Here is a 15,744-nt window from a genome sequence, read left to right on the forward strand (position 1 = left end):
TTACACTTTTATAGGTGAGACATATTTGTAGATATTTTTTTTTTTTGAAAAGGGCTTTATTTGTAGATATTCTATATCTTATGCTTAGTTAATAGATAAAAGTTTACAATCTAATATCATCTCTAATCAACTTCAAAGTTTACAATCTAAGATCGATCTCCAAGATCTTATGTCAGACCACTTCAATCTAAGATCTTAAATTAAATTTTACAATTTTAGATCATCTCTAGTTCCCTTTTATTTTCATTTCTATACTTTCCTAAATATATATTTTATTATATAGTTGAATTTAATATAATGTATTTTTTGTATAGAGTTTATCTATTTTTAGGAGAAAATATAGAATACTACTATTTCCATCTCTAAATATAAAAAGAAAAAATATTAAATTTGAATTGTCGCGGTGGTGAGTAGTATAACACGGTCCCATGGTAACACTAATATAAATTTCAAAGTACAAATCACAATCATCCTAGAAATCAGTTTGAGCAATATTATAGATCCTATTTAATACTCCCAGCTTCTTCCACAACGAACCTGATAGCTATTTAAGAACAGTTATTGTAAACACATGTGAAATGTACATCAAAAGATAAGGGACCCTGTTTGGTATTTTTGATCAGTTCACCATAACTTTCCAACTATGTTAGCAGCTTGGTAGTTCAATCTTTCAACTGTCCCAGACCACGTGGGATCGCAAATTATACATGATTTCGTAATGACTTAGTACAACTGTGAGGGCATGTTTGGACATTCTATACTAGATTAGGAAAAATATTTCTTGTTAAACCAATCAATATACATTTGTGAAGAAAAGTAAGGATTATAAATAATGCTTCTAGTACATTAAACAGTGTGATTCCCCATGTATAACCAGTGGCGGAGCCACCCTATACTCAATGGGGTCATCTGACCCATATCAAATCTACAAAATCTTAAATTTAGGCTTAATATCATACTAATTATTGTGGTCTATTGGTTAAACTCTTCTTTTATGACCCCCGTGTCTTGAGTTCAACACTCTCATATACTCCCTATGTTTTTTTAATATAAGTTGTTTTAAAGAATTTTTATGTTCCAAATTATATAATATTTTTGCTTTTTTATGTAAAATTTATTAACACTTAATGTTATATGACCAATAATAATATATCTTCTATTTTATTATTAGTTGATTTGTGGTTAAATAAATAATTAATGATGTTTTTTAAAAAAATATATAAAAAACTAATGATTTTCTTAATTTATGTGCACAATTCTAAAACGGTTTATATTAAAAAACGGAGAAAGTATCATTTTATCTATATATTAAATGAATATTGACCCATGTGGAACATAAACCTAGCTCCCCCAATGTGTATAACTCATATTGAATTAAATGAACTTCCAACCTAAAACCAATTGGTGATAAATGGATTGGTATATCTATTTTATACATTACTTAGGATGCATTCCAACTATACTAATGTAAGAGACTTAGCCTCTAATACAACCCTCGAGATGATAGTTCTTTAAACGTCAATCTCAGAATGTTTGAAAAATGATCGATGTGCCAATTTTGGCTCAAATAGATTTGGATCGGATTGGACTGTATGGATCGAGCTCATACAAATACACTACTAGATTTAAGTTTGAACTAGATTCTGATTCATTAAGACGCGTATTATGTTTTTTTTTTATAAAACCGGCGAATTAAATTATTGTGATGTTAAACAGTTATATTTAGAGGGTGAATGGTTGAGTTTTATCTCTTTATTTTAGTTTTATTTATTTTTAAATCAGTAAAATTTATTTTTAATAGTTAAATCCTATATCAAATTTCTATTAATTGTTACCAATCATGCTTTACATTTATATTTAAATCTACAACAAAAAAAAGTAAAAACAATTATGTATTTTAGACAAAAAAAAGCTTACATCTTATTTTATAGGCTCCATAATCTGTAAAATAAAAATTACTATTTATTATATCAAATAAATTAGATAATCATAATAAAAACATATATAAATATTTTTATTTAATTTTGAGTGCTTTTAAATTATCGAAATATTTTAAATAACATAAATATTATTTACATATCACATTTTACATAACAGTAAACTTTGATTATTTCATATAAAAATAGTTAATATAAATTATTTTAATTGATAAAAAAATATTTAATATATAGATCACATATTTTATTTTAAAATATCTACATCTTATATATTTTACAGTGATAGCAAATTTACCTAATACAAAAATCTCTGCAAAAAAAAATTGCATTAACAATTTTACATCTACAACCAACTTATCAACATCTAAACTCTTACAATTCATAACTGTCGTTTGTCGTTCAGATGCATGATTACCAGTTTAGTTTTCAGAGTAATAGTTAAGTTTGTTCATATTAATGGCAAAAAAAAATTACAGCTAAATTTTACAGACACGGTCAAAACCAATCATCACATTAATGTTTTGTTTTGGACTTGTATTACTAATGTAGTGATCAGTCATATCCGGTTTTATTATTACTTATGTATAAACGTGACAAATTCCATGGAAAATAACTTGTGTGTATAATATCATGTGAAGATAACTTTGTGTATAATAATCAGTTCGAATATTCTAATTTTAATGTGAAGATTGTAAATATATTTATCGTTAAGTTTTTGAAGATATTTCTCTCTGTAAAATAGTAAATAGTAGGGCTGGGCAAATAAACCGAACTCAAAAACCCGATCCGAATCCGATCCGATAAAAATGAATCCGAACCCGGCGTAAATACCGAATGAATCTTGTTTTGTGGTATTTCGGGTTATGGGTATTATCCGAACCGAACCCGAATCTAAATAGAGTTTAGACCAAAAAAAAAGAAGTAAATAGAGTTGTTGTTTGTTACCCACCAATAAATGTTTTTAAAAATATAAGGAAGTTCAGATTTTTAGTTATTATAATTTAACACATTCGACTGAATATTCCTTTCTTGTTCAAATTTAATTAATTTTATATTTATTGTAATTCAATTATGTAGTTTTAAGATTAGATTGTTTAGATTCGGTAATGATTGTAGGATTTAGAATTTAAAAACTTAATAATATACTCAAAACAAAATCTGCGATTAATATTCTAAATTAATGGATTTGGGAGGATATTATTTAATTATAATGTAAATAAAGTAAAACAAAAATTAAAAAAGAGGTACAGTTTCTTTTAATTATATTTCGTATAATTAAGTGGAATTGGCAGACTACATTTCGAACATAACATCATAGCTATTTTTATATATAGTTTAGATTTTTTTTTAAATGAACATTATGTTAATAAAAATACACAACTTACATTTTTAAAATCTAACATTGTAAAACGAAATGTCTATATTGATTATGTTTGGTATAAGTATAATGGACGAAAAAAAAGTATAATGGACGACCAAGTATATATCAAATCTAGTAATTTATATAATTGAGTGTTAAGGAAAATTTTGGTATATGAAAAATAAAGGACAATGTCAGTATACTAAATTTTAAAAAATAATTTTAAAAAGAAAGTTTTAGATTCATGGGTGTATTTTGTCACTTGGTTAAAATTTGTTCATATCATTCGAGACAGTATATAAATTCCGTAAAGAACATGCCTTTTTATATATCATGTATTTTATAATTGATTAGTTCCCTTCCCATACAGTACATGAATTTATTGAGCCAACATGTTTAGTCGAATGTATGTAGGTGCTATTAAGTCAAATTATAATAGGTTTGTTATTATTATTATTATTTAGATTAATAAGTTTGTTATTATTATTGTTATTATTATTGTTAGATTAATAACTTGTCATATATAATTTTAATAGTATTTTCTGTTAAGCTAAATGGATATCCCCTCCCCCCCCCCCCTCAAAACGATGGCTATTAATTTGAACATCAATTTCAAAATGTTCGGAAAATGGTCGAGTACCAATTTTGGATCGGGTTGATGTGGATTGGGTAGGATTACTTGTATCAGATTCTAAAACTATGTTAAATTAGATAAACTTTTAACTTATAATTAATTGGTGATAAATAGATTACTTTATCTATATTATATTTGAGATCTTTTTGAACTTCCGATGTAGAGATTTTGTCTCTAATATTTTTGCATTTGAAAATGATAAAATTGTTACCATTTTTATATTTTTTTTTAACATGTTCATTTCAAAAACAAATTGCTTAACATGTATGGTCTGAAAAATATAATGTATACAATATATTAATATGTATACATACTATATATTATGTCATGAGTTAACAGAAAACAGAGGAAGTAGTTATACCCCCTACTTTTAGCGGGATTCAAGTCCAACTAATCATACACACAGTAAATACGAAATTAAATGATTAAATAAAATACATTTAAATAATAACCTAACTCCCCAACACTATTTAATCAACATGGATAATACGGGAGACAAAACCCTTGTACTAATATATAAGAGCCAAGTATGGCTGAAAGCAAGATTGGGGTATAGTCAAAATAAGAGCGAGAAGACATGGCGAGAGAGATGCAAGCAGAGATAACAATAATGGAGCCGCTTAGCCCAGTGTCTCGGCTGTTTGTTTCGCCCGGTTTCTATGGCGTCATTGTCTTTACTTTAGGGTTTAAAACTAGATGCAACTCATCTGCCATTGTTGAAGGTATCAAGAACACATGGATCAAGCTTCCCCGCTTCTCTAGCAAAGTGGTAAACATATATTATTATTAACATGCTTTAATGGAAACATTGTTCTTAGTTAGTCACCAAATGCAAACGATGTGGTTATATATCTAACCATTTCCATGTGCTCTACAAATATTTTACGGTTTTTTTTTGCTAAGAAGGTTAATATTCATATAATAAAAAGTTAAGACTTTACAAATGCACATATTTTACTTTGCAGGGAGATTTCATTGATCTATATATATATAAATTCTTTGGGTTCACTGATCCTCATAATGTCATTCGCTCTCTTTTATCTATTTATTTATTTAATAAACTATGCGTAATCATCTATTTGATCATAAATAAATGTTTCAGGTGATGGACGATAAGAAAAATGGAGAAGCGGTTTGGGTTCCTGTTAATGTTCGAGTAGAAGATCATGTTTTTGTTCCGGACATTGATCATTCTGACATTACAAACCCTGATCAATTTATAGAAGACTATACGTCAAACATAGCTAACACTCTAATGGACATGTCCAGACCTTTATGGGAATTTCATGTACTGAATATAAAGACATCAAACGCAGAATCTTTAGGTATAGGGAAGTTCCATCATTCACTCGGCGATGGGATGTCTCTTATGTCTCTTCTATATGCTAGTTCAAGAAAAATATCAGACCCCAACGCTCTTCCTACTACTGCGACTACAAGAAAACAAGTTGGTTCCGATGATAATTGGTGGCTGGTTGCCAGATTTTGGCTTATGATTAGAGTCATTTTTACAACTTTTATTGAACTGTTCAAGTCCCTCCTTACACTATGTTTTATGCGGGATACTAAAACTCCTCTCATGGGTAAACCTGGAGATCGAAATGGACCTAGAAAGATTATCCATCGGATAGTAAGCTTTGATGATGTCAAGTTCGTGAAGAACACAATGAAAATGGTAGATATATTAGTACTTTTTATCAGTTCTACTTGTCTTGATCATTAGTCGTTTTCTAAACAAGTTATGTCTCATTGTAGAAAGTCAATGATGTTCTTCTTGGAATAACACAGGCAGGTCTCTCAAGATATTTAAGAAAAAAATATGGTAATTTCAGACTCATTCTTTCATTATAGTGCTATTGGCCTTATATAATCAACATGTTACAATGTTACCCAAGTATCTGTATGTTAAACAGATGTAAAGCCTGAGAAATAAAAGAGTGAATATATGATCCAATGTATATTGATACTACACTATTAGTTTTTTTTGTAATATATCATTAACAATAATCTTTAATATTTTAAAAACAAGGTGAAGATCCAGTGACTGAGAAGAAAAAATCCTTAGAGGAAACACGTCTCCGGGGTACAATAGCTGTAAATCTAAGACCAGAAACAAAGATCAAGGTAAAATAAGTAATACAACGATCTTATAGTTGCATCTTACAAAACGATATGTTTTACGATAATTAGAGTGCAATAACTTGATAAAATTAAATATGAAACTGTAGGATCTTGCTGATATGATGACAAAAGGTTCAAAATGTAGATGGGGTAATTTCATAGGTGTTGTTATATTTCCTTTATGGATAAGATCTGAGGATGATCCATTGGAATACGTCCGGAGAGCCAAAGCTACTATGGATAAGAAAAAAATCTCCATGGAAGCACTTGTGTTATATGGATTCATCAAATTTACAATGAAAATATTTGGCGTAAAGGTAAAATATCAAGCTATTTCATCCATATATGTATACTTTATGTAAGTAAAAAGATTGTACAACTTTTAATGACAGGCCGTAGAAGCTATCACTAAGAGGGTATTTAGCCATACAACGCTGACATTTTCTAATGTGTTGGGTCCAAACGAAGATATAAGTTTCTTTGAACATCCCATGTGTTACGTCGGAGCAAGCGCATTGATTGGACCACAAGTAAGTATAAGTCTATAATCATGTCATTCTAGTACTTGCATATTAAATCTGTTTTTTTTTCCTTTCTGAAATCATATACAAGTACTTGCTGACATTTAATAAATGTGTTTACGTTTGTGGTTGGACTAGGCTCTTATCATCCATTATGTAAGCTACGCAGACAAGATTATCATCAATCTAGCTGTCGATACAACAGTGATTCCAGACCCTCATGTACTATGTGATAATTTGGTAGAGTCGCTTGAAATCATCAAACTTTCTCTCTTGGAGAAAGGACTTCATAAAATGGAGGTTTGAGACGTTCACGCGATATAAAAATGGAAGTCTACGTTAAAAAGATAACATGTGGTGAAATGTACTATGTTAGCTTTTGTATTTGTTATGATGTTGTGTTTATTATATTATATATACATATTCTACTTTGGTAGTATAAACTTTTTATTTGTATACGAAAAAAGCAGACATGTAGCATTTACACAAGACGACCAAACGTAGACCACAAGCACCACTAACATATATATTTACATAATCAATACCTATTTTCATCAGCAAACAGAATTCGATTCCCTTTTGCCTTGGAATTAAAGGAACTGTTCAAGGGCTTGTGTACCATTGCTGTTCAAGAGCTTCATCATGAAGTTAAACCTGGTGTCTGGAGATGTCTTTGGTTGTGGCCAATTTGCTCCTTCAGGGATCTTGATGCATCTGTAACTTTGATCTTTATAAAGTTTCGTGGCCTCCGTATAGCTCGACATCCCCAGTTCGTGGCTTAACCCTCTGCTTTCCAGATCAGTACTCTCGTATCTGGAGATGCCTTTGGTTGTGGCCAATTTACTAACTGTCACAGCGACTAAACATATCCCTCTGGTAGGCACCCTGGTGGAACGTAGAAACCCATTATCATCGCCATCAACCTATCAACTCTGAGGACAAGATCAAGAGGGAACGAATGTCCAGGGAAGAAGGAGGTGCAATGTGTTTCTGCCACTTCCCACCAGTCCTCCACTCTATCTTCCCGGACAACAATTTCAGGTGAAACCACTGGGAAAAGATCAAGTACAAACCTAAAAGAAAAGAACAACTTTATCGTCTACTGACGAATCAAATCATGTCGTATGTTAAAGGATGGGAGCTTTCATGGATCATCAATTACGACTAGAAGCGATCTCTTCGAATGAGACTCTCCCTTCCATCTATCAGTCAAATTCTGTCTGTCCTCAGAACTTACATGACTCTACTCTCCAGACATAAAAGACAGTTTTGTTTGCTATACTGATGCATCTTGGGTAGATAATCAGCACTCTGCAGGCATAGTCTGGGGCTTTAAAAGACTCCTGTAATAAAATCCTGCTTCAGGGATCAGCTTCAATTGATGCTACAGATACAGTTTCAATTTTGTTGGTGTAAGGTAATGTTTTGTGGAGACTGCTCAGCTCTTTTTGTGGAGACTGCTCAGAAGCTGATAGACTTGCAACTCAAGCTAGAATAGGAAAATAACCATATGTTGTAAAGTGGATCACATAAATATTTGTCTGAGTCTGTTTGTACAACACTTATATAAGTTTGTCTATAAATAATAATAATATTTAAGGTTTAACTATAATTTGAATTGTAACTCGATCTAAATCAAAGCCCGTGAAATCTAACTCGTTGTTCTCTAGAACTCAGTCTAGTAGCAGCTAACGGAGAGTCATAGATCATCATGCCTTAGGTCAAACCTGATTTGCTAGACGGAGTTTGAGAAACAGAAACCGTCGGCGAGAGAAGCCATGACGGTTTTGCTTGATCAAAGCTGATGGGGATAGCTCCGTCGTCCCCATTCCCCAACGGCGTGCTCTGCATTTCTCACCGCACTATTACGGAGATGGCAACAACAAAACCGGACGGTTCAACCGGTTCAATTCGTTAGTAAGAATCTTGAAAAAATTACAATATGACATACTTTTTCGTTCTCTACTAGGTGATTTTCCAGTGATTATGCATGGATATAAATATTTTTAAAGTAAATATATTATAATAATTGATTGTTAATTACTTTTAATTTCAAATTAATTTATAATTTATATGTATCATTTATATTAATAATATTATATTACTTTAATTATACATATGATTTTATATATATTATATCTAATCGATTTTGTTTTTTTTTTCAGTCGATTTAGTTATCATTTGGGTAAATTGGATTGCATCTATGAATTCAACTGTAATATTTTTATTCCATATATTAATAATTTTGGTTAATTTCTTATTTGCATTTAGGTGGTTGTTATCTTAGATATGTGAATATATTTTATGAAAATTATGTATAACTTAAGATATATTGTGCTTAGAATGAAATAAAAATAAATAAACTAAAGTGTCTGATTTCAAATTACATAAATTAATATAACGAAACGATAATATTCTGAAGTCTCATGCATATATATAAATTTTACGAAAGAACTAAATTGTAACAGTTGGTTAATATTCTATTTTTATTTTTAATATGCTTTGAGTTGTCATATGATTTATATTTATAAAATAAATTACTATTCTTATAAAATTATATATTCTTATCGTAGTTAAATCTTTGATTTTAAATATAAGTTGAATTAGTCAAATCATTCATATTGTGAGTATATTGAATTACATATATTCTTTAAAATTTAAAATGAAGTATAATTATTTTTTATTATAATTAAATCAAATGTACATGTATTTTCATAATATTTATCAAAATTATGTGTTGGTCCTTGACTTATATTTACCAAAGTGACGAAGACAAGGTCCTTGACACCACTACAAAGAGACATGAGACCATTCACCTTCGCCGAACAATGAACCACGACCAGAAACGACGGCGAGAACGCCAGACGCCGGAATGAAAGTCGCACAAGCTTCCCTCCACCAAAAGCGACGAAATCCAAAGTAGATCTAGGAAAAAAGACTATCTACTCTTGAAGCCATAAACGTCGACTACAACCACTATCACACTTTCGTCGTGAAACCACAGAAAACTGAAATGCCATCTGACTAAGCAATAACCAGACCGACGACAAAACCCTAACGCAGATCTAATGCCATATTAAATGGAGGAGTGAGACAGATGGAGGAGCAATCGAGACTAAACAAAAGAAAAAGAGAAAAAGTCTGTATCGCCGGATGCACGTTCACACACTGCCAGACACCGGAACGATATTGATATGTAGTTCTAACCTTGGAGAGGATAAAGGAGAGAGAAAGTATTTTTAACTTTTTTATTTAAATTAGAAAAAACGTATTTTCTTACACCAAATCACACGTTTCTTACACTAGTGGACAATTCTAGTTTAAAATCTTAGGATAAAGGAACAAACATAATATTTATCATTACATGTCACCATCATTACCTTCATATCATTATCATCATTTTCCACAATCATCATCATTCTTATCATATCACCACCATCATCGTAACATAACGGTGATGCACGTTTGCATGTCCGTCGACCAATAGGGTAATTGCTGATTACTATTCGTAAAATTGAACGATTTTTTATAAAAATGGCGACTTGCGGATTCTTATAATTTTAAAACCTGCAAACCAACATTTGATTAGGTTGTAGCAACATCAAAACGAAAAGACATTAACTATTAGTCATAATCTATAATAATTATATTATCAACATCTTCAATTCAGAAAAAAAAATCATAACATTAAACATCATACCACCACCATCATCATCATCATACCATAACCATCATCATCATCTTTCTACAAAAATCTGTTTAGTGGTTTGAATTTTACAAAGACGACTTTCATATAAGTTACTTTGTATATAATATTGATTGTGTGTGTTTTTATATAAAGAAGAACTGTGTTGCAGTTGAATTTAGCAAAGCTTGTTGTAGATGATACTTTCAAAGTTAACTAAAGAATAGTTAAGGAAGATCGTATCGTCAAACAAATTATAGAAAGTCTTTTTTTCTACATTAATTATAGAAAGTCTTTACCACGACTTTAAAACAATCTTTTTTGTAATCGTTTCAGATTTCCCGTTCTCAGGTTGATTAAATAATATTATATTTAAAAAACAATCTTCTTAATTTGTATTTAGGTTTTATAAAAAGAACAATGGTTGAAATATGGATTGTTATTTTTCTGTTGCAAAAAATATATATATATATATGTGTGTGTGTGTGTGTGCATGTTTTTTTGGTAAACATATATATGCATGGTTATTTTGTAGTTATGGTATTTGAGCAAATTTAAGTAATATTTAAATGTAACAAATTTCATGATGTTCGAAGTTTTTGGGGTATTTGAAATCAAAATAGTAAATTACTGTCAATTGTTCTTTTGGGGATTTCTATATGTGACAATTTATGTGACAATTTAAAAATGAAAGTTAATTCGCATGTAAAAAATTCAATTTTTATATCTATATATTATGTTGATCCGTCAAAAATATCGCAAATTATTATCAAAGTCGTATTCTATGCAATTGAAATTTTATATGTAAATTATTAGCAAAGCCTGTTTATATGATTGTTTCAAAGTAAACTAAAGAATAGTTCATAAGGAAGATCGTAAGGTCAAACAAACTATAGAAAATCTTAACCTCAACTTTAAAACCATCTTCTTTGTATTTAGGTTTTATAAAACGAACAATGGCTGAAGTATGCATGATAAATTTGTATTTATGGTATTTGACCAAATTTAAGTATTTAAATATAAAAAAGTTTATGATTTTCAAAGTTTGTTTTCTATTTGAAAGCAATGTAGCTAATTACCGTCAAAAAAAATTTTGGTATTTCATAATACTTAAGATTTCTGTGACAATTTCATGTCTTTAGCCAAAAAAAATGAAAGTTCTCTTACAAATTTTCAATTATTTACATATATTATGTTGATCCGTCAAAAAGTTGCAATTTATTACCAAAGTCGTATTCCATCAATGTCAGTTATTCTACTATCTTCTGCAGTTACCCGTTGGACTTTTTTGTCTTTATATTCGTTGTATCTGCAAAGTGTTTAGACTGCAGTTTTAAAATCATGTCTTATAAATGATTAGCAATCTTTAGGCTGTATTTATCCCCAAAAATACTATTTAGGATGTAACAATAAATTGTCAAGTGAAATTACCCATACAATAATAAATTAATAAACAGTTTACAAATGCAAAACGTCTAAATCCAGAAACGAATCTCACTTATTCGCTATACAGTCGACACTAAACTTATCACAGCTTTGGTAAAGCAAGAGACCATCCTTCAATGTTTAATCCCAAAACAAAAACATTAAATCGTTGTCGCGGAAATTTTCCAAAACTTGCATCTTAATCATGAGAAACATACAAAAGGGAAATTGTACGAAATAAATTTCAACAAAAACTGATGTGGACAAGTTAAATATTTCAGAGTTCTGATTCAATAATAATTTGTAAGCCACTGAACCTTTACCCAAAATAGATATTGTTCAGTCCGACCAAACTGCCAGCTCAATCTCGATCCACAATTCTCGCCACGTATGTCTCGCCGACATCAGAAGTGTACTAACCATAGGTTTTCAAGATGCCAGAATAATATGTTTCATTAAAATAATAATATACAATTATTGTAAAATATTCGATTTGGTTTTATATATAAATTCCAAAATATCGTTAAAATTTAATAAATAAACAATCCATCAATTATTATGCTTTAGTTATTTTATAACGATTATACGTTTATGTCATATAAATAAGAAATACGAGGAAAATATGAAGAAAAACATACAGATAAATAATTTGAATATATTTTTAGTTTTTGGTAAAATAATGAATTATGTGAATGTAAATGGAAAATTATAATTGGGTGTCATCTTGGCAAAAGAAACCCACAGAAGAGAGAAGAGATCATGTTTTGGAATGTTTTTTTCTTAGATTTCGTCAAATAAAATCGTTGCATTTATTATGTGTATCAGAAAGTACTCACCCCTTACGATTAGTCTATGTCCAAGTTCCGTGGCCAATTACAGTTAGAAACTGCCACTCACAATTTCTCTATTGTCACATTTCCAACTACAACATTACCTATTACTAATAGTTTCAAAAAAAAAAAACATTACCGATTAACATAGAGTGGAAAAAAGGGTGTAACATCTCTCGGAGAATTCTTAAATTCCAAAATAGTTTAGAAAACAAAATAAGTTGTGCTGTCAAGATATCCGTAATATCTTTATGCAGTACGAATCAATATATCTAAGAAAGTCGAGTAACGATTAGTCTATGTCGTCGGTTCGTTTAAGAGTGATACATCATCTGTTTGTAAAACTTGACACTCCGCCAAACGCCTCGCGTCAAATGTCATATTGTATTTATCTCTGTGTCCAACTGTACTCGGCCATGGACGGACCTAGCTACGCATAGAGTATTTAGATGTGCCTTCCACATATGCCAATTGAATAAAATATTATTTTGATAGAGGCCGATCGTTTTAGCCAATGATTCTAATATGGTTTCACATTTTCCATTAATTGTTTCAGGTTCTTGTTTTCTATATTTGACATTCCTTTAGCCAACTCTTTTTTAGATTTTGTTCCAAAATATTTTAATGTAAAATTTTATATAACTTATCTCTATTTTCACCTCAAAAACAAAGATTAATATTTTATATGTGTAAAAGTATATATATTCTTATAAGATAAAATTAAAAATTTATTTAAAAAATAATATATCAACTTCTTAACTCTTTTATTTGAAACTAAAACAAATTGAATGTCGTAAGCTGACCAGAAGTAGTTTAGTAAAGTTCGTCGACACCGACTTCATTATATGTCAATACAAGATAATCATTTGTAATAAAAAATACTATTAAATAGCTTTTATGAAAAGTAAAACTTTAAACAACAAACTAGACAATCACTATCATACATGACAATTAAAAAAAGATCTCTAACTGAATCACATGCATATCGTTGTTGTTGATAATAGGTATAAGTGAAACAAAGATACCAGTACTGGTCACATAACACAACTAAAAAACAAGGCATTTGCAACGAAATATATCACGGTTTTTTTGTCAAGTAGGAATATATCAAGTTATCAGTCGTTATAAATTGATAATCATCGAAAGCGTTTCTTCCTTTTCTCTCCATTTTCTTGGGGGATATAAAAGCAGCTTGAAACATTATTTCGAGGTGTTCTTAGTTTCTCGGCCATCCATGGTCGAGTATCTCTAAATATGTGGAGGTATGTATATTAGAGAAAGAGAAAAAGAAAACTTAAGGTAAACTTTCAGAAAACTTTAAAAAAACGTAGTGGGTGGCTTTATAAAAGAAAAATTCACTTAATAGGAGGCTTGTCGACCACATTTGTAGCTAATGCTACTCGACGGGTAATCTGACAATTTGCCTTTTAAATTTATATAAAGAAACTATAGTGGCTATATTTTTTTACCAAACAGTTAAACCTAAAACATGTTCTGGTATAACTGGATATATTTTTAAGATCTTCTTTAAAAAAATTGGCATCGATAACTAACTTTTACCCAGACGTTTGATTAATATTCGAAGTGATTAGAGCTTTAGCATTGCGTTTTCGTAGACCTCTCACGTACGGATATAAACTAAAACCTAGTTGTCAAGTAATACGAAAGGTTTGCAACTCATGAAATTAAACCCTAGGATAACGAGTTCTCTTGTTGTCGTGGATAGAGTAACTTAATAGAAAACATTACTTTTTGTACTGGCACAAATGATAATAAAATATGCAAGACATTCAATAACTTGTGAAAATAACAGTACTCATTAAATGGTACGAAATGTTGTAATAATTAGCAATCGGCCGTGGAGTCATGGACCAAAAAAATAGATTACCATAAATAAAAGAGCGAGTGATAGAAAGCCACAAACGAAGGACAACCAGAGCCGTGCATGTATCCAATTTACATTTGTGGTCTTCTTTCTTTCAATAAAACTGCATTTTTTCCTTACCTCTTATAATATTATAAATTATGAGGGGTTTGTATCCCATTGATCTCTTTCTTCGGACGATTGCCAGAGATCACAGATTTAATTATTATGGTATGGTACTATAACTCTCCCAAAAATTTCTAAGGGTGTAACTGGATTTGTATTTTTTGGAATTAAATTATTTGGAATGGCCTATTCTTTTAGATTCCAAAAAAAAAATTTACCATTTACATGGAATGCAAAATAAATTTCATTCCAATAATTCATGTGGAATCAATGGAATCAAAAGAAATGTAGTTATAATTCATTTAGAATAAAAAAGCAACATGAATGAGATGGAATGAAATGAAATTAATAAAAAAATATTTTTAATTAAGTTTAGATATTATGTAACTGATTTACTGGAATCAAATAATTGATTTGCAAAGATTCTTGAAGTTTTAATTCAGGTATACGATTGTTACTTATTGAAAAAATGATAGAAACACCTTCTCCTTATTTAAACACTCTAATTAATTATTCAAAGCTTACATGAGAGAACTTCTCCAAATTTATTTTTCTGTTCTTTCTTCTTGGAGATCATGAATCTTTAAATTTTTCCAAATTTTTTTCCAACAGAAATATGATGAATAGATCAGGAAGAAACAAATCATGCAACATGAAATCTATTTTAGTATCATACACGTTTTATTGGTATAGTTTAACATATTCTTAATAATTTAAATTAAAAGTAACTTTCATTCCATTCAATTCCTCTGAAAGGTTACCATTTGTGTTATCAATTATTTCATTCCATTAATCTTATTCCATAACTTCCATCATTCTATTAGTTGGCATTCTATTTTATCAAATTCCTTTCATTCACAGTATTCCAAAACTTGAATACCAGTTACAACCTATAAAAATTGTCTGGATTTAGAATATTGTTTGCGGTGGAGTCTAGTTATTATAAAAAATTATCTAAAACAGTTTTTTTGCAAAACATTTTTTTATAAATTATAAAAAAAAATTACATAGATGATTTTACAAAACCTCTTATGAAGATTCTCGTTGACTAAACCATCATAAGAGGCTTTATAAAAATCCATGCCTTAAAAAACTATGTAGATCTTTTCTCTAGTAGTATGCATAATTCGTATCTTCGAAATTCGTAACACATATATGCCTCTTAATGTGAAAATATTTAAAACCCCTAAGTTAAATATTCACCATTTGCACAGCCGCTTATGTATCAAAATAAATTAAAA

The 15,744-nt window shown here is 29.7% G+C and overlaps 1 protein-coding gene and 1 long non-coding RNA gene across 2 annotated transcripts; one reads left to right on the forward strand and one right to left on the reverse strand.

Moving 5' to 3' along the window:
* The first annotated feature begins 164 nt into the window (after positions 1 to 164).
* Positions 165 to 8,611, forward strand: LOC103857835 (O-acyltransferase WSD1). Its single transcript, XM_009135077.2, has 7 exons — positions 165 to 4,700; positions 5,034 to 5,606; positions 5,687 to 5,753; positions 5,961 to 6,055; positions 6,160 to 6,369; positions 6,445 to 6,582; positions 6,712 to 8,611. The coding sequence occupies exons 1-7, from the start codon at positions 4,509 to 4,511 to the stop codon at positions 6,877 to 6,879; spliced, it is 1,443 nt and encodes a 480-aa protein (XP_009133325.1). The 5' UTR covers positions 165 to 4,508; the 3' UTR covers positions 6,880 to 8,611.
* On the reverse strand, positions 7,008 to 15,597 carry LOC117132778. The gene is made up of 2 exons (XR_004456327.1): positions 8,301 to 15,597; positions 7,008 to 8,062 (listed from the first exon to the last, which is right to left on the reverse strand). It is a non-coding gene; the product is annotated as an uncharacterized LOC117132778 (long non-coding RNA).
* Positions 15,598 to 15,744: the final 147 nt, after the last annotated feature.

The sequence above is a fragment of the Brassica rapa genome, chromosome A03 (genome assembly GCF_000309985.2).
Source record: "Brassica rapa cultivar Chiifu-401-42 chromosome A03, CAAS_Brap_v3.01, whole genome shotgun sequence".
In the NCBI taxonomy this organism is placed as follows: domain Eukaryota; kingdom Viridiplantae; phylum Streptophyta; class Magnoliopsida; order Brassicales; family Brassicaceae; genus Brassica; species Brassica rapa.